The sequence below is a fragment of the Scyliorhinus torazame genome, chromosome 13 (genome assembly GCF_047496885.1).
Source record: "Scyliorhinus torazame isolate Kashiwa2021f chromosome 13, sScyTor2.1, whole genome shotgun sequence".
Classification (NCBI taxonomy): domain Eukaryota; kingdom Metazoa; phylum Chordata; class Chondrichthyes; order Carcharhiniformes; family Scyliorhinidae; genus Scyliorhinus; species Scyliorhinus torazame.
This window is the reverse complement of record NC_092719.1, coordinates 170926864-170947014: the sequence shown is the minus strand read 5'-3', so window position 1 is coordinate 170947014 and position 20151 is coordinate 170926864. Positions and strand designations below refer to the sequence as shown.

The following is a 20151-nucleotide window of genomic DNA, read 5'->3' as shown; positions in this document are numbered from 1 at the left end:
CACCTTAATCGGCTCTAGCAGGTCCGTTTTAATCTCTCTGAAGCAGCGCTGGATACCCTCCTGCTGCTCTTTCACCCACGCTGCCTGGTCTCCGCCCGCCGCCATTTTGTCCTTCTTCCCTCGCACCTTCTTCGGGCCCACCACCACCTTTTCTGTCGCCCCGCTCCTAGTTGAAGCCACATACTGACGGGGAGCTGTTGTAGACTCCTTCCCACACCGGGAAACGTCGAAGAAGTGCCGTTGGGGGCCATGAAAAGAGCCCAAAAGTCCGTTTTTGCGGGAGCCGCTGAATGTGCGACTTAGCTCCGCATAGCCGCAACCGGAAGTCTCTGTAGGTATATTAAGAGACAACGATTGGTGAAGACAAATGTAGATTTTTCCAATTCCCTGCACATCTTCACACAGACAAGGGGCGAATGTGCAAACTCCACACAGACAGTGACCCAGAGCTAGGATTGAACCTAGGTCCTCGGTGCTGTGAGGCAGCAGTGCTAAACCTTGCACCACTGTGCAGCAAACAATGAGAAGGAGGAACTGAAGGAAATCCGTATTGGTAGGGGAAAGGTGTTGGGGAAATTTATGAGATTGAAGGTTGATAAATCCCCAGGGCCTGATAATCTACATCCCAGAATACTTAAGGAAATGGCCTTAGAAATAGTGGATGCATTGGTGGTCATCTTTCAAGATTCTATAGACTCTGGAACAGTTCCTACAGATTGAAGGGTACTAATGTAACCACTATTTAAAAAGGGAGGTAGAGAGAAACCAGAGAATTAGAGCAGTCAATAGCAATGGGGGAAATGCTGGAGTGCATTATAAAGGAATTAATAGCAGAAAACTTGGAAAACAGTGGCAGGATCGTACTGAGTCAGTATAGATTTACGCAAGGGAAATCATGCTTGATCAATGTACTGGAATTCTTCAAGGATGTAACTAGTAGAGTTGATGAGGGAGACCCAGTGGATGTGGTTTATTTGGACCTTCAGAAGGCTTTCAACAAGATCCCACATAAGGGATTAGCATGTCAAATTAAAGCGCATAGGAATGGAGGTAGTGTATTGTGGTGGGTAGAAAACTGGTCGGCAGACAGGAAACAAAAGAGTAGGAATAAACGGGTCTTTTTTCCAAACGGGTCATAGCTCTTGGGGACTAAAAGGATCAAAGAATATGGGGGCAAAGCGGGAACACGTTACTGAGTTGGATGATCAGCCGTGATCATGATGAATGATGGAGCAAATTTGAAGGGCCGAATGGCCTACTTCTATTTTTATGTTAGGTATCTGAATACAGATTTGTGCACTTTTGTGAAACCTGCAAAATGTAGATGCCAAATACAGAAAATAAAATGTGTTCATTACTGCAAATACATTGATTTTTAAAATGTACACCATAAGGTAAATAGACATCGGCAGCCTCCTTTGTAGACGACAGTGGGTAGTGGAGTACTGCAGGGATCAGTGGAAGGACCCCAGCTATTTGCAATGTGTATTGATGATTTAGATGAGAGAACTAAATGTAATATCTTCACATTTGCAGATGTGTCACATAGCTGGCTTGGAAGGTGAGCTGTGAGGCTGCAGAGATGCTTCAGTATGATTTCGACAAGTTGAGTGAGTGGGAAATTGCATTAGATGAAATATATTGTGGATAAATGTGAGGTTATCTACTTTGGTAGCAAAAACAGGAAGACAAATTATTAATTGAATGGTTATCAATTGAGAGAAGGGGATGTGCAACGAGACCTGGATATCCTTGTACACTACTCGCTGAAAGTAAGCATGCAGGTGCAGCAGGTGGTGAAAAAGATGTTATGAAGGGTGAGATCATAGTTGGGATGTTGTTTGCAGTTTTGGTTTCCTTATCTGAGGAAGGATGTTCTTGCTATGGAGGGGTGCAGCGAAGGTTTACCAGACTGATTCATGCGATAGTGGGACTGACATATGAGGAGGGAATGAGTCGGTAAGGATTATCTTCGCTGAGGGCAGCACGGTGGCACAAGTGGTTAGCACGGTTGCCTCACGGCGCCGAGGTCCCAGGTTCGATCCCGGTTCTGGGTCACTGTCCGTGTGGAGTTTGCACATTCTCCCTGTGTTTGCGTGGCTTCCGCCCCCACAACCCAAAAAGATGTGTAGGGTAGGCGGATTGGTCATGCTAAATTGACCCTTAATTGGAAAAAATTAATTGGATACTCTAAATTTATATTATAAAAGGGATTATCTTCGCTGGAGTTTAGAAGAATGAAGAGGGATCTCATAGAAACGTATAAAATTTGAACAGAACTAGATAGGGTAGATGCAGAAAGAATGTTCCTGATGGGGGAGTCCAGAACCACGGGGTCACAGTCTGAGGTTACGGGTTGACTATTTAGAATCATAGAATAGAATCCCTACAGTGCAGAAGGTCATTCGGCCCATTGAGACTGCACCAACCTTCTGAAAGCGCACCTTACCTAGGCCCACTCCCCTGCCCTACTCCTGTAACCCCACCTAAACTGCACATCATTGGACATTAAGCGGCAATTTAGCATAGCCAATTTACCTAACCTCATACGCTGCAGGAAAGCATGTCTCGAGGCATGGTACATTGGTGAGACCATGCAGTCGCTGCGACAACGGATGAATGGACATCGCGCGACAATCGGCAGGCAGGAATGTTCCCTTCCAGTCGGGGAACACTTCAGCAGTCAAGGGCATTCAGCTTCTGATCTTCGGGTAAACGTTTTCCAAGGCGGCCTTCAGGATGCGTAGCAACACAGAATCGCCGAGCAGAAACTGATAGCCAAGTTCCGGCTACATGAGTGCGGCCTCAACCGGGAACTTGGATTCATGTCATTACATTCACCCCCCACCATTTGGTCTGAGCTTACAAAATCCCACCACCAACTGTCCTGGCTTGAGACAATTGACACCTCTTTAACCTGTGATTATCCCTCTCTCCAGTCGCTCCATCTGGACCTGTAAAGACTTAATTACCTGCAAATACTCATATTCAAAGTATCGTCTTGCATCATTGACTTTGTCTTTATATATGTGGCTGCTCCAAAACCTAGTGATTAGAAACAAACCAGTTGGACTTTAACCTAGTGTTGTAAGGCTTCTTACTGTGCCCAACCCAGTCCAACGCTGGCATCTCCACATCATGCACATCTTTGGACTGGAAGGAAACCGGAGGATACCCATCAGACACTGGGAGAATGTGCAAACTCCACACAGACCGTGTCCCAAGATTGGAATTGAACTCGGGTCCGTGATGCTGTAAGGCAGCAGTGCTAACCACTGTGCCAACGTGCTGCCCAAAACCTTAAATCTGTGTCCCCTATTCCTTGTACCTTCAGCTAATGGAAAGATTATTTTGCCTACCTTATTTAACTGTCATAATCTTATACCCCTCTGTCAAATCTCCTTTCAAGCTCCCATGCAATAGTTGTGGCCTAACCAGAGTTTTCTTCAGGTTCCACATAGTTTCGCTACTTTTGTTTTGTTGTGTAGTTAGGGTTTTGGACATTCTGAATTCTCCCTCCATGTACCCAATATTTGTGACAATAAAGATTATTATTATTCAGAATGTCTAATTCATCTAACAAGCACATCTTTCGGGACTTGTGGGAGGAAACCGGAACACCCAGAGGAAACCCACGTAGACACGCAGAGAAAGTGCAGACTCTGCACAGACAGTGACCCAAACAGGGAGTCGAACCCAGGTCCCTGGTGCTGTGAAGCAACAGTGCTAATCACTGTGCTACCGGTCCAGTGTCCTTTAATTTTGCACACTAACCTCTAAAGTGGGACTTTATCAAAAGCTTTCTGAACATCTAAATATGTCACATCCCTGGTTCTCCCTTATCTATTTTGCCAGTTGCAACCTCAAAATAACTCCAGTAGGCTTGTCAAACATGGTTTCCCTTTCATAAATCCAAGCCGACTTTGTCCAATCCCAGTGTCCTGTTATCACACCATTATAATACTTTTTTTGATGTTCGGCTAATTGGTCTGTAATCCCCTGTTTTCTCCCTCCCTCTTTTTAAACAGTCGGGTAACATTTGTCACCCTCCAATCTGCAGGGACCGTTTCGGAATGTACAGAATTTTGAAAGATGCATCCAATGTGACCACTATTTCCATGACCACCTCCTTTAGCATGCTGGGATGTAGATTATTGGGCCCTGTGGATTTATTGGCTTCCAGTCCCATTAATTTCTTCAGCACCTTTAAAAAAATAAATTTACACTACCCAATTTTTTTTTCTAATTAAGGGACAATTTAGCATGGTCAATTCACCTACCCTGCACATCTTTTTGGGTTGTGGGGTGAGACCCACGCAGGCACGGGGAGATTATGCAAACTCCACACAGACAATGACCCGGGGCCGGGATCGAACCTGGGTCCTCGGCGGCATGAGGAAGCAGTGCAGATCACTGCGCCACCATGCCGCCACTCGACCACAACCGTGGCCCAAAATATCCACCACTCTACCATTATCACAAAGCCAGGGGATTAACTATGGTTCAATGAAGAGAGCAGAAGGGCAAGCCAGGAGCAGCACCAGGAATACCTAAGAATTCTCAACCTGGTGAAGCTACAACACAGGACTATTTGCATGCAAAACAACATAAACACCAAGCGATCGACAGCTAAGTGATTCCACAACCAACGGATCAGTTCTAAGTTCTGCAGTCCGGCCACATCCAGCTGAATGGTGGTGGACAATTGAACTAACCAGAGAAGAAGGCTCCACAACTATTCTCATCCTCAAAATATAAGGCTGAAGCATTTTCTACAATCTTCAGCCAGAAGTAGGTGTTCCATCTTGGCCTACTCGGTGGTCCCCAGAGTCACAGATGTCAGTCTTCAGCCTATTCGATTCACTCTATGTGATATCAACAAACGGCTGAAGGTACTGATACCGCACCGGTTATGGGCCCTGACAATATTCCGGCAATAGTACTAAAGACTTCCGCTCCAGAAATTGTCATGCCCCTAGCCAAGCTGCTCCAGTACAGCTACAACACTAATCTATTCAGAAATGTGGACAATTGACTTCCGGTGGCGGCCATGGAGGAGTAGGTCGCACATTTGGTGGCTCCCACTTGGGTCGGACCTTTGGACCTTTCCCCGATTATCTCTCCGATTTTACTTGGAATAGTGATAGTGGACGCGACTGTAAGGAGGAGTCCCACACCAGTGCATGGATAGGCGGACCAGGAGTGCTCGCAAAGGAAGAAATAGGCGAACAGACAAGGCCTGGGTTGAAGCTGCAGCCGGAAAAAGCATGGCGGACGACCGGAGTCCTGGCTCGATGACCCAGCGGTCGATGGAGCAGCTGATGAAGTTTATCCAAGAGGGCTTCGCCAGCAGAAACAGAAATGCTTGGACCCGATTAAGGAATCAATTGCTCGGCTGGAACAGAGATTGGATGCTCAAGATCGGGCGATCCGTAGAGTGGAGAAGGCACTGACCGAGCATGAGGAACACCAAACGGCAATGGAGGTGGAGGTGGGGATGCTGAGGAACCAGCAGAAAAGGCTCCAGGAAAAGGTGGAGGATCTAGAGAATAGGTCCCGCCGGCAGAACTTGAGGATCGTTGGACTCCCGGAGGGGTCAAAAGGAGGAGATGAGGGGCATATATAGCGGGTATGCTCGAGAAGCTAATGGGGGATGGGACGTTCACCCGACCCTTGGAGGTGGACAGGGCGCACAGAGCACTAGCGAAGAAGCCGCGAGTAGGTGACCCCCCGAGGGCGATGGTGGTGAGATTGCACAGATACCTGGATAAGGAGCGTATTCTAAGGTGGGCCAGGCAGACATGGAGCTGTAAGTGGGAGAACAGCATGCTGCGCATCTACCAAGACCTGAGCGCAGACGTAGCCAGGAGAAGAGCAGGATTCAACCGAGTAAAGTCAACCCTTTTCAAGAAGAAGGTGAAGGTTGGACTGCTGTATCCGGCCCGTCTTTGGGTCACTTATGAGGAGCTTACACTTCTGTTTTGAGTCACCTGAGGAAGCGATGGACTTCGCCAGAAGGAAAGGGCTGGCGGTGGACTGAGATGTTTGAACTTTGCTGCAGTGTTCACATTAAAAATGTTTTTGTTTTTGCACTATATTTGTATTGCCTTCTGTATTGATCCTGGAGTTGCCGCGTATTTTTGTAAGTTCAAGTTTGCATTGGTACTGGTGGGGGATGAAGGTGTGAATTTTCGATGTGAGGTTTTTCTCTGCTCTTTGTTTCTTTCGGTTAACTGGGCTGGGAATGTTTTCTCTTGAATACGTGTGTCTGAGCGGAAGGGGGGGGGGACAATAGGTGGGAAAATGTTTGGCACCATGGGCAGGGACTACCAAGCTAGCTGGGCGGGCTGGCTCAGGGAAGCGCAGTGGGGGGTGAGCAGATATTATGCTTGTTGAAGGGGACTGTTTTTACGCGGGTGAGGAAATGCGTCCAGAACTATCTGGAAGTTAATGACATAGGGGAAGTCTCGGCAGCAATGGTCTGGGAGGCGCTGAAGGCAGTGGTCAGAGGGGAGCTGATTTTGATACGGGCCCACAGGGAGAAGGCAGATAGAGCAGAGACGGATCGACTGATAGGGGAAATACTTCAGGCCGACAGGAGATATGCAGAGACCCCAGAGGCAGGGCTTTTAAGAGAATGACGGAGGCTACAGGCAGAGATTGGCTTGCTAACTACAGGGAAGGCGGTGGAGCAGCTGAGGAAGGCGAGGGGGGTGATATGTCAGTATGGAGAGAAGGCCAGCAGAATGCTTGAGCAGCAACTCAGAAAGAGGGAGGCAGCCAGGGAGATTGGGAAAGTGAAGGACAGAGACGGGAACTTGGTCGGAGATTCAGCAGGGGTTAACAGGGAGTTGTATAGCAGGTTATATGAGTCGGAACTCCCAGCTGGGCCGGAAGGTATGAGGCAATTCTTAGGGGGGCTGAGATTCCCGAAGGTGGAGGAAGGGGTGGTAGAAGGGCTGGGGGCCCCAATTGGAATTGAATAAATAGCAGAAAGGCTGAAGGCCATGCAGTCGGGTAAAGCCCCAGGACCAGCCGGGTACCCAGTGGAGATTTATAAAAAGTTCTCTAGGATGCTGGGGTCGCGGCTGATGAAGACATTTAATAAAGCAAGGGAGCGAGGGATGCTTCCCCAATGATGTCACAGGCCACGATCTCACTGATCTTGAAGCGGGAGAAGGACCCGGAGCTATGCGGGTCCTACAGACCGATCTCCTTATTAAATGATGACGCCAAACTGTTGGTCAAACTCTTGTCCTCAAGGATCGAATACTGCGTTTCGGATGTGATTGGGGAGGACTAGACGGGATTTGTTAAGGGCAGGCAGTTGGCGGCCAATGTTAGAAGACTGTTGAATGTGATCATGATGCCCTCAGAGGGTAGGGACGTAGAGGTAGTGGTCGCAATGGACACAGAAAAGGCCTTTGAGCGGGTGGTATGGACCTATCTGTGGGAGGTGCTGGGGCGGTTTGGGTTTGGACGGGGCTTCATCGACTGGGTTAGGCTGCTGTATCAGGCATCTGTGGCGAGTGTACGGACGAACATGTTTACATAGGGCTATTTTAGGCTACACCGAGGGACGAGGCAGGGCTGCCCCCTCTCCCCACTGCTGTTTGCGCTGGCCATAAAGTCGCTGGCAATTGTGCTGAGAGCCTCAAGGGACTGGAAATGGGCTGGTTCATGGATGGGTGGAACACAGAGTCTCGCTATACGCAGATGATCTGCTCCTATATGTTTCTGACCCATTAAAGGGGATGGGAGAAATTCTGAGGATTGTGGGGGAATTTGGCCGGTTATAAATTTCAGGTTCTAAATTGAACATAGGGAAAAGTGAGATGTTCGTGATCCAGGGAAGGGGGCAGGAGAGGTGACTGGGGGAGTTGCCATTTAGAGTGGTAGGGGTAAGTTTTCGGTATCTAGGCAATCAGGTGGCATGGGAATGGGAACGGCTACATAAGTTAAATTTGACCCAAATGGTGGATCAAATGAAGGAAGACTTCCGAAGGTGGGATATGCTCCCGCTATCACTGGCTGGGAGGGTACAGACAGTGAAAATGACGGTTCTCCCGAGATTCCAGTTTGTTTTTCAGTGTCTCCCCATCTTTATTCAACGGGCCTTTTTTAAATGGGTAAACCAGGTGATCTCTGGCTTTGTATGGGCAGGCAAGACCCCGCGAGTAAAAAAGGGGATGCTGGAGCATAGCCCGGCGGGGTGGTGGTGGGGGGGGGGGGGGGGGGGGGGCTGGCGCTGCCAAACTTTAGCAATTACTATTGGGTGGCAAATATAGGCATGATTAGGAAGTGGGTGGTGGGGGGCGGATCGATGTAGGAGCGAGTAGAGGCGGCATCATGTAAGGGCACGAGTTTGGGGGCATTGGTAACGGCGCCTCTGCCGTTCCTGCCGGCATGGTACTCCACCAGTCCCGTGGTGGTGGCGGCCCTAAGAGGGACTTCCTATGCAGGCAGGTCTCAACCTTCTAACTCCTACCACCAAGGGGGATACAGGACAGGGTAGTTTCCAGAGTATGGGTGGGAGAGGGGAGGGTTTCAGACATCTATAAAGTACTCACAGGGTCAGAGGAAACACAGACCGAGGAGCTGAAACACAAATGGGAAGAGGAGTTAGGAGAAGAGATAGAGGATGGTCTCTGAGCGGATGCGTTGAGTAGAGTCAACACGTCTACATCATGTGCCTGATACAATTTAAGATTGTTCACTGGGCGCACATGACAGTGGCCCGGAAGAGGAGGTTCTTCGGGTAGAAGACAGGTGTGCAAGGTGTGCAGGACGACAAGCAAACCATGTTCATATGTTCTGGGCATGCCCGAAGCTCAGGGGATTCTGGCAGGGGTTTGCGGATGTCATATCCAAGGTGTTAAAAACAAGGGTGGCACCGAGTCCAGAAGTGGCGATTTTCGGAGTGTCAGAGGATCCGGGAGTCCACGAGGAGAAAGAGGCAGACATTCTGACATTTGCCTCCTTGGTAGCACGGAGATGGATACTATTAGGTTGGCGGGACTCAAAGCCCCAGAAGTCAGAGACCTGGCTCATTGACATGGCTAACTTTCTTTGTCTGGAGAAAATCAAGTTCCCCCTGAGAGGATCAATGTCAGGGTTCGTCCAGAGGTGGCAACCATTCGTTGACTTCTTTAGAGAAAATTAACCGTCAGCAGAGAGGGGGGGGGGGGGGGGGGTTAGTTTTAGGTTAGTGTGTAAGAAAGGTGGGACCGACTTCCGGTGACGGCGGGCGGGAGGCAGCCGCGCGTTGGAGGGCTCCCGTTCGGGAACGGCATTGTCGGGGGTTAACGCCCAGACCTAGGGCCAGCGAAGGCAGTAAAAGTCGGGAGACAGCACAGAGGAGAAGAATGTCGAAGACCAGCAAAAAACACGGCTGTGAAAAAAGCGGCTGAAAGTCCGTTGGGGAGTGGAAAGGTCACCGCGGGGTCAGTAAAGAAAATGGAGGCTGGAGCACCAGGGGAGGCCGCATTGCTTACGGCTGAAGAAATAACTAAGGTGATGGCCATGGAATTCGAAAGGCAGTTTGCAAAACATATGGAGGCAATGAGGAAGGAGATGGGGGCGGTTTTGAAAGTGCTGGTGGAGGAGGCGATTACCCCGGTGGCGAGCGCAGTGGTGGAGGTGCGGGAGCAAGGCGAGGCCCTGAAGGAAGTGGAAGAGACATTACTGCAGCAGAGTGGTCAACTTACCTCGATGGGGAAGGAGATGCGGAAGGTGATCGAGATCAACAAGGATCTGTAAGGCAAAATGGAAGACCTGGAAAACCGATCCAGGCGACAGAATTTGAGGATTGTGGGGCTGCCCGAGGGAGTGGAAGGACCGAGGCCGACTGAATATTTTGCCATGTTGGCGAAACTATTGGGGGAGGGGGAGGATCCCTCCCGATATGAGCTGGATCGGGCACATCGGTCGTGGAGGCCTGTACCAAAGGCGAGTGAGCCGCCAAGAGTAGTGACTCTGTGCTTCTGTAGGTACAGTGTAAAGGAGAAGGTCCTGTGCTGGGCTAAGCAGAAACGAGTGGTGCAGTGGGCTGGAGCTGGTATATGCATATACCAGGACTTTACAGTGGAGCTGGCGAGGAGGTGGGCTGCCTTCAACCGGGTGAAAAGGGCACTGTACGTTAGCTGGGTGCAGTGCGGCATTGTATATCCAGCGAAGCTGAGGGTGACCTACAAGTTCAAGGACTTTTATTTTGGGACGGCGGAAGCAGCGGAGGAGTTTGCGAAGGCAGAAGGACTGTGACAGAATTGAGAAATGGTTATGTACCGATGTAGCCTCATGACTGTATTTTTTCTTTTTTGTTTCACTGCGTGCTGGTGTATGGGCTATAGGAGCCAACGTTGTATATATTTGAACAAGGGAAGAAATGGGACTTTCAGTCGGAATGAGGGTTCTTTGGGGTGTGGGTGTGTATGCGGGGTTTGTCTGCTAAAGGGCACTTTTGAGTTTTTCCTGGGGCCAGGCAAGGGGGAAAGAGACCCGGGCGGGGGCTTCCACACTGGCCGGTTTAAGCCGGCCAGTGAACGGGAGTGAGGTGGGGGGAGGGGCTGCAGCCATCGGAGCCTGACAGAACAGGGTCCGAGGGGTCTAGCCGGGGTGGAAAGTTGGGGGGAAGGAACCGATGTTGGGGGGAGGAGTTTTACAAGAGGAAGTGGAGGGGAGGAGTTTGGGAGGGGGGGGGGGTTACAACTTTTGGGTGTCATTTACGGTACACTTTTGGAGGTTGGATGGCATTGAGTGTCATCGTGGGGGGTGGGGGGACTCTATAGGTTAATGGTGGCCATGGGCGATTCCGGACTCCCTTCTCTTTTTCGCCTTTGTTTTCTTTTCCACCGTGGGAGGGTTTGTTTTATTTGATGCATATATTGACAGTTGTGTGGAGTGGTGAGAGGATGGGATCGGTGTTGATGTTAAGGGTATTGACTTTGTATTTGTTACCGTTTGTTGCCTGTTGGTGGGGTGTAAATTTTGAAGGAAAATGTGAAAATGGAGAAGAAAAACATTTTTAAAAAAAAGAAAGATGGGACCTGTGAGGGAGGAAGACGGCCTTTGCACTATGTTTATATTTGTATGTACACTGTTTCTTCTGTTTTTGTTACAAAATCACAAAAACCTCAATAAAATGTTTATTAAAAAAACAGAAATGTGGACAATTGTCCAGGTATGTTTTGGACACGCACAGCAGGACAAATGCAATCCGATCAATTTCCAACCCATTAGTCTACTCTTTGTTTTAATAAAACATTTTATTGAGGCATTTATAATTTTAACATTTTATAACGCTAAACAACAGTGTGGTCCAGCACATGCAAAAACCCCACAGTAACATACCCAACTTCCCAACGCCCTAACTCCTAGCTACCCATATATTAGATTCCCTACTGTCATGTGAGAATACCTTTAAGACATGGATGTTTAAGCAATGTACCTTTAAGAAAACAGTGATGTCAGAGAGTGGGTGGAGCGGAGGTCAGGTCAGCCATTTTGCAGTTTAGTTTTGCAGTTTGAAAAGCAGCTTGTGTGTGTCTGTGTTTGCAGTGAGCTGGATCTTTGCCATAAAAGACCATCTCTGGATCATTTGGGTGATTTAAACTTATAATAGTGATGCCTTTAACCTGATGGTGATTTTGTTTAAAGGTGTTAAGTCTCTTGGAAGTTTGAAGGAACATTTTAAGGAATTATTTACTGTTGCAATATTCTCTGAGTTATCTTTGAAGTAAGGGGTGTTAAGAGATCCAATGTTTATTTAAGATGTTAAGTTGAGTTCATGGAATAAACAGTGTTTTGTGTTTAAAAACCCACGTGTCCATAATTGTAATCCCACACCTAGGGAAAAAGCTGCGTGCTCGGAAAAGCAACAAATACATTAAAGGGAGAGGTTAGTTGAACTCCATGATACATTCTGGGGTTCTGAAAATGCCTCGCCCATTACACTACCCCTATTCTTTACTTCCATGCCTCCCCTCTCCCCCCCACTCCTGCTCACGGTCAGTTTTCCTTAAAGAAGTCGATGAACGGCTGCCTCCTCAGAGCGAACCCCTGTGATGAACGCCTTAAGTCGAACTTAATCTTTTGTAGCCTAAGAAACCCTGCCACGTCACTGACCCACACTCCCGACTTAGGAAGCTCCGAGTCACTCCATCCCATTAAAATCCGTCTCCGGGCCATCAGGGAGGCAAAGGCCAAAACGTTGGTCTCTCTCCCCCGGGCTCCCGGATCTTCCAACACTCCAAATATTACCACCTCTGGACTCGGAGTCACCGTCCCTTCCAGGACCTCTGACATGACATCTGAGAATCCCTACCAAAATCCCCGCAGTTTCGGACAAGCCCAAAACATATGTACATGATTCACCGGACTTCTCGCACACCTCCCACATCTGTCCTCCACCTCCTCAAAAACCTACTCATCCGGGCCACAGTCATATGAGCCCTGTGGACCACCTTGAACTGGGTCAGGCTGAGCCTTGCACATGACGAGGATGCATCGACTATCCTCAGTGCCTTCTCCCATAGCCCGACTTCCAACTCCCCTCCCACTTTCTCTTCACCCCCCCAATTGGGACCCCTTCCCACACCATCAGTTCCTTATATATTTCCGAGACCTCCCCTCCCCAACCCCTATTCTAGACATCACCTTATCCTGTAGTCCCCTTAGAGGGAGGCGAGGGAAGCTTGGAACTTGCCTCCGGAGAAAGTCCCGTACCTGCAAGTACCAGAATCCGTTCCCACCCGGTAACCCAAACTCCTCCTGTAGCTCCTCCAGGCTCGGGAAGCCCTCCTCAATGAAGAGATCCCCAAATCTCTCAATCCCTGCCCGCTGCCACCTCCTAAAGACCCTGTCCAACCCTCGGGAGCAAACCTGTGATTATCACAGATCGGTGACCATACTGATGCCCCCTCCAGTTTCATGTGTTGCTTCCATTGCCCCCACACGCTCAGGGCTGCCATTACCACTGGACTTGTGGAGTAACGAGCGGGCGAGAACGGCAGAGGTGCTGTTAACAGATTCTTCAAATTCGTGCCCTTGCAAGATGCCACCTCCACTCGCTCCCACACCAACCCCTCCCCCACTACCCATTTCCTAATCATCAAAATATTGGCTGCCCAGTAATAGTTTATAAAGTTTGGAAGGGCCAAACCCCCTAACCCCCGCTCAAGAAGAACGTTCTTCACCCATGGGGCTTTCCCGGCCCAAATAAAACCCGAGGTCGCCGTGTTCATCTTCCTAAAAAATGCCTTGGGGATGAAGATTGGGAGACACTGAAACACAAACAGCAATCTCGGCAGAACTGTCATCTTCACAGTTTGTACCCTCCTCGCCAATGACACGTCCCACCTACGGAAGTCCCCTTTCATTTGCTCAATCACCCTGCCCAAATTTAGTTTATGAAGCTGACCCCAGTCCCTTTCCACTTGAATCCCCAGGTACCTAAAATGGCTTCCCAGCACTTTGAACGGCATCTCCCTCAGTCTCCTGTCCTGCCCCTTGCCTGGATCGTTAAAAACCTCACTCTTGCCCAAATTGAGTTTGTAACCTGAGAACCGGCCAAATTCCTCCAGTAATCCCATAATTCCTGCGATTCCCAACGGGTCGGTTATATAAAGGAGTAAATCATCCACATACAGCGAGACCCTGGGTGGGATTCTCCAACCCCCCGCCGGGTCGGAGAATCGCCGGGGGGCGGCGTGAATCCCGTCCCGCCGGCCGCCGAATTCTCCGGCACCGAAGATTCGGCGGGGGCGGGAATCGTGCCGCGCCGGTCCCTTCCCCCGGCAATTCTCCGACCCGAAATCCCGCTGCTGTAATGCCGGTCCCGCCGCTGTGAATTAAACCACCTCCCTTACCAGCGGGACGAGGCGCGGGGCGATCTGGCCCCAGGGGGTGCCCACACGGTGGCCTGGCCAGCGACCGGGGCCCACCGATCCGCGGGCGGGCCTGTGCAGTGGGGGCACTCTTTTACTACGCATCGGCCATGTAGGTCTCCGTGATGGCCGACACGTGGGTGACCCCCCCCTGCAGCCGCTGACGCTCCCGCGCATGAGCGGACTTACGCTGGCCGGCGGAGTCCCTTCGGCCCCGGCTGGCGTGGCGCCAAAGGCCTTCCACGCCAGCCAGCGGGACGGCAACCACTCTGGCGCGGGCCTAGCCTCTAAAGATGAGGGCTTGGCCCCTAAAAGTGCCGACGCCGGAGTGGTTCACTCCACTCCATCCCGCTGGGATCACCCGCCCAGCCGGGTAGGGGAGAATCCCACCCCACATGTTCCACACCCCCTCTCACCATCCCCCGCCAAATGTTTGATGCCCTCAGCGCCATTGCCAAAGGCTCTATGGCCAAGGCAAACAATAGTGGGAGAGTGGACACCCCTGCCTCATCCCCCAGCACAGACTAAAATAGTCTGATCGAACACGGTTGGTCCTTACATTCACCACAGGTGCCCGATATAGCACCTGGGCCCAATCAACAAATCCCTGCCCGAACCCAAACCTTCCAGGACATCCCGATCAAAGGCCTTTTCTGCATCTATGGCCACCACCACCTCGACCTCACGCGGGGGGGTCGGAGAATGACGCCCCAGGTGTCATCCCTTCACAAATCCCATCTGGTCCTCCCCTTATTACCCCCGGAACACAATCCTCTATTCGCATGGCCAAGATCTTTGCCAGCAATTTTGCATCCACATTGAACAGGGAGATTGGCTTATACTACCCACAACTCTCCGGGTCCTTATCCCACTTCAAAATAAGGGAAATCGATGCCTGCGATAATGTTGGGGGGAGCACTGCCAGCACCTTGGACACATTAAAAGCTTTTACCAGAAGCTGCCCCAACAGCCCAGAAAACGTTTTATAGAACTCAACCGGGTATCCGTCAGGTCCCGGGGCCTTACCCAATTGCATCGCCCCCAATCCGTCTATAACCTCCCCAGCCCAATTGGGGCTCCCAAACCCTCCACCAACTCATCTATCCTCAGAAACTCCAGCCCCCCCAGAAATCACTTCATACCCTCCTCCTCGGCTGGGGGTTCCGATTTATCCAATTCACTATAAAATTCCCAAAACACATCATTCACCCCCGTCAGATCCAAAACCACCTTCCAATCTGTATCTCTTACTTTCCCAATCTCTCTCGCCGCCTCGTTTCCTCAGCTGATGTGCCAGCATCCTACTGGCTTTTCCCCCCATATTCATACACCGCTCCCTTCACCCTCCTCAGCTGTCCCTCCGCCTTACCTGTGGACAGGAACTCAAATTCCAGGTGCAGTCTCTGACGCTCCTTCAGAAGCCCATCATCCGGAGACTCCGCATACCTCCTGTCCACCTGTAAAATTTTGCCTACTAGCCCAAGTCCACCCGCTCAGCCTTCTCCTTATGGGCCCAAATTGAGATGAGTTCCCCCCCCCCCCCAATAACCACATTCAGTGCCTCACACACCTCAGCCAAAACCTCACCTGTGTCATTGATCTTTATATATCCCCAAATGGCCTCCCCTCACCCGCTTGCACTTTCGCCTCCGCTAACAGCCCCACATCTAACCTCCACTGCGGGCACTGGGCCTTTTCTTTGGTAACTTGCAGGTCTGTCCAGTGTGGGGCGTGGTCCGACACAATTGCAGAATATTCAGTTCTCGGCGGCATGGGTCTCTTATGCTATTATTGGTTGGAAACTTGGCGTGGTGGCTGTGGACTCAGTCCAGCGCCGGCAGTTGGGGGGTGGCCGATCCACGGGCAGGGGGGACTTGTCATGGGCTGGGGGCACCGTTGGGGGGTGGTCCGGGAGTCGCAAATCAGCCGAGGGGGCACTATTTAGCAGGCCGGCGCCATGTTGCACGGTGCGACCACTCCAGGCCTCCGTGCGCATGCACAGCCACGGACCTGGTAATTCTCCAGCCATATTGGCACCTGGAGGGTGGGGTGGGGTGGGGTGGGGTGGGGTGGGGTGGGGGCCCCCCCCCCCCCCAACCCCAACCCCCAACCAGACGGAGGATCGGTGGCTGTTTTACGTTGAATCTTGGGTCGTAAAACACCTGAAAATCGGAGAATCCAGTCTATTGCCTTTAAACTTGTCTTTAACATTTTTACACATTCTTCTTGTACTATGGCTTTATATGTTGCTGGCTTGTATTTCCTCTGCTTTCCAGTTTCACTTTTATGTCTTTCATTTCTATCTTTGTTTTCCTTTCTTGTCTCTCCTCCACTCACGTTCGCATTCCCCTGCCACTCGTTTACACCCTCAACAGTACTAGCAAATATCCCTGAAAGGATATTGGTCCTAGTCTTGCAACTTGGTCAGCTTGTACAGGTCTCAATTTCCCCAGAATCAGTCCCAAAGTCTTAGGAATCTAAATTGCGCAACCCCAAGCCATCTCTCCGCCACGCATTCAACTGGTCTATTCTCAATCTGATGAGCACATGGCAAAAGAGGATCCTGAGATTACTACCGTTTAAATTATTTTCCTGTTCCCTATATTCTGCTTTCAGGACTGCATCCCTCTTTTTATGTATGTTGTTGGTACCGATATGGACTACACCTCTGGCTGTTCACCCTCCCCCTTCGGAATGTCTTGCAGCCACTCAGTGACATCTTTGACCCTGGCGCCAGGTGAAGCAACAAACCATTGTGGTGTAACATCTATGGCTGTAGGTACATCTATTTGCCCCCCAACTCATTCTCTAAGCCTCCCCACCATCATGCAACTGAGCCACTTGTGGTATCACGGACTTGGATCTTGTTATGTCTCCCTAAGAAATCATCTCCCCCAGCAGTATCCCAAACAGAAAATCAGTTAGAAAGGCAGAGGCAAAGACTCCTGCACTACCTGCCTCATGAATCGCCTGCTTCCAGTTTAGCACAGGGCTAAATCGCTGGCTTTTAAAGCAGACCAAGGCAGGCCAGCAGCTACGGTTCAATTCCCGTACCAGCCTCCCCGAACAGGCGGCGGAATGTGGCGACTAGGGGCTTTTCATAGTTACTTCATTTGAAGCCTACTTGTGACAATAAGCGATTTTCATTTCATTTCTATATTTGATTCTCATGAACTTAGGAGATCACAAAATTCTAGTGTCTAAAACAATTAAATAACAAGCACAAAGTATTTCCAAAAGTTTCTTTAATTTCATTAGAATCATGTCCAAATGGATTATGTAGACACCTTTCATTATTGAAATGTTGTTGTTGTTCCCAAATCTTCCAGTTTCATGAAAACTTGCCCATCCATAGACAAATAAACAATAACTATATTACAATGAATAATAGCACACATATCAAAAAACAACATGCAACATTTTAAAAAGGTTACTACTTTCTACATACCAGATAGACAATCTAACCTTTAATCTGTGTGGATAGAAATGTCAACATGAATGCATACATACTTCAGGACTGCATCCTTTCATAGTGTAAAGAAGTTTACATTGCAATGGCGTGCATAACCTGTAAGCTTGTTTCGTAACAAAGGAAGAAAAGAACATTTGGAGTTTGCAGTGTCGACTGTGTAGAATGGGGGATGGACTTGGTCCACTGAAACTGGTTATGTTGCCGAAAACAGGTGTCTATCAATAAAAGAAAAATTTGAACCCTTCCATTATTTTTAACACATACCCTTGAATTAAATCAGTCAACAGAGAGAAAACAAAACCACTTCAGAGATCTACAGCACCACAAAAGAGAGGCTGAAGGTCGTCTGAAGTTGTTTCAAAAACACACCACTGGATTGGGTTACTCAGAGAGGGGGTCAGAAAAGTTACAATCAGCAATATTTAATTTGCATTCAGATATCTGCCAGACTACAGTATAAGCCAGGCAATTTCTGTGCAACTTTTTCAACGCCACCCCCCATGGGGATAATTTGCTACAACTCAAAAATCTAATTTCTTCTCAACCCTTGCTTGTTTCATTCAGGAGTCATGTTCAATAATAGCCAAATAAAAAGGAACTGGCACCCTATTTTCACAAAATGGAATGGTACATACATATTTATTCAGCAGATTCTCGGTTTTGGAATGGCCTGAGGTATCAAAAAACTCTGAAGAGAGAGGTAATTTTTAAAAACAGTTGTTTATTTGGGCTTAAATGTATTTGAGTTTAATTCTTCATCTTTTATACAATTAGGATCTAAATGAGCTTCAATTGGGAAATAAATTGGAAGAAATACACTCACAATAAGGCAACTGCAAATTATTTGTTTAATGTTACACCAATTTATGAAACCTACCATAAACATTTGCAATAAGAGTTCAAAATTAAGCTTGTGCTGTGCGGGGAAAAAGAAATCAATTCCAGAAACCACAACATTTGGGAGATGAAAACTAGTTAACAAGCCTAGACCAATATTACCAAACATGTCCCCTGTTAGATAAGACATCTTGTCAAATTAAATTGTGGCAACGGGCTTAGGATTTTGATAGTTCTCCTGACAGCCAGTCAAGGCCTTCATACAAGCCACTTCCTTGTACAGCACAGGTACCATGTACATACCACTGTTCCAAAAAACGAAAGGAAAATATGTCATTAGGAAAATTAACAAATATAAACATATTTACCAAATCCAATACAGAAACATTAACTATTGACAGCATCTGAAATAGCAGAAATGAAGAAGTGGCACAAAGACAGAAAATGTCCGTTTCAGATTTCCAGCATTCGCAGTTATTTGGTTTCTTTTATGAAGTAACTGGCATTTGACTAAGAGTAAGTTAAATCTAAAAAATAAACTTGTCAAAAGATTCCTCCTTTACTCCCCAAAGTCAGTTACTTTCACCAAACTATGTTTCCATGAGTATTAGCAGCCCTCCAGAACTTCACTTAAGTGGACAAATCCTTTATAGGCCTAGACAGCAAATATTGACTATTATGTGATAGGGCATCATGACTAGTACCCACGTATACATTTTTCAGCAGAGATTACTGGAGTTTAAACAATAGAATTTTATTCCCGAGGCAAAGGAGTGTGTCCAATTTTTGCTTCCTTACCATTGATCCAATTCCAATCAACTTATGTAATGCAAACTAGGAATCAAACCTGAGATTTGCTATACACAAGCCTCAAGACAACCAACCAGAAAACCACCTTTTGTTGCTTTGGTACCCCAAGAAAAGCAGACGGAATGAGATGGTCAATCCAATATCTGCTTTACTCCAAAGTTGAAAGTTTCATTAATGGTTTTTAGACCGTCTACAATCAATCAGCTCCGTCTCAACATGAGCCAGAAATCAAGAGTACAGCTTCTCATTGAATATATTAATCATTGGAAAAATCCTTTTTTTTATTTTGGTGGAACATGCATATTAAAAGAGCTTCCAACACAAATTATTTTGCATACCAATTCTGAAAATATTAACCCATCCAAGTAAATTTAATACATGTTGCTATCAAATTATGAATTAATATTTTCAATATAACTGCAGAGTCGCTATTTTCAGAAATTAAACACAATCATTTCGGACTTCGTATGGGCGGGGAATGTGCCGAAGGTGGGGAGGACCCTGCTACAGAGGCAGCAGGAGGTGTTGGCGTTGCCTAACCTGCTTCATTATTATTGGGCGGCGAATGTGGATAAGGTGCGGCAATGATGGGAAGGAGAAGGGGTAGAGTGGGTTCGGATGGAGGATGAATCTTGCAAGGGGTCTATTTTGAGGACTATGGTGACGGCAGCGTTGTCAATGGCTCCGAGTAGGTATTCAGGGAGCCCAGTGGTGCAGTCCACGATGAAGATTTGAAATCAGTTGAAGAGGCATTTTAGGGTGGAAGAGATGTCAGTGTTAAGGCCGCTGGGCGAGAATCATGGGTTTCAGGTGGAGGTTGGGGGAGGGGGGGGGGGAGGAGGAATAGCGTATACAGGAGATGGTGGAAAGTGGGGCTGATCAAGGTGAGGGATCTGTATTTGGATGAAAGGGTTGCCAGTCTGGAGGAGCTAAGAGAGAGGGTAGAGCTGCTGAGGGGGAGTGAGTTCAAGTATCTGCAGGTTAGGGACTTTGCATGAAAAGTCTGGAGGGAGTTCCCGAGGTTGCCAGGATAAACCCTGCTGGAGCGACTGCTGCTTCTGGATGTGGAAGGTGGAAGGGGAGGGGAGGGAAGAATTGGGGATATATACAAGTGGCTGGGGGAGCAGGGAGGTGAGTGGGTGGTGAAGA

At 48.6% G+C, this 20151-nt stretch overlaps 1 protein-coding gene across 1 annotated transcript in view; it reads right to left on the bottom strand.

Annotated features, from left to right (window-relative positions):
• Window positions 1-18185: 18185 nt before the first annotated feature.
• The window catches only part of LOC140388369 (ADP-ribosylation factor 4-like), a 34915-nt gene continuing 32949 nt past the window's right edge, over window positions 18186-20151 (bottom strand). The window contains exon 6 of the mRNA XM_072472433.1: window positions 18186-18497. Coding sequence (XP_072328534.1) covers window positions 18411-18497 — 87 coding nt within the window. The 3' untranslated portion in view covers window positions 18186-18410. The remainder of the gene's footprint in view (window positions 18498-20151) is intronic.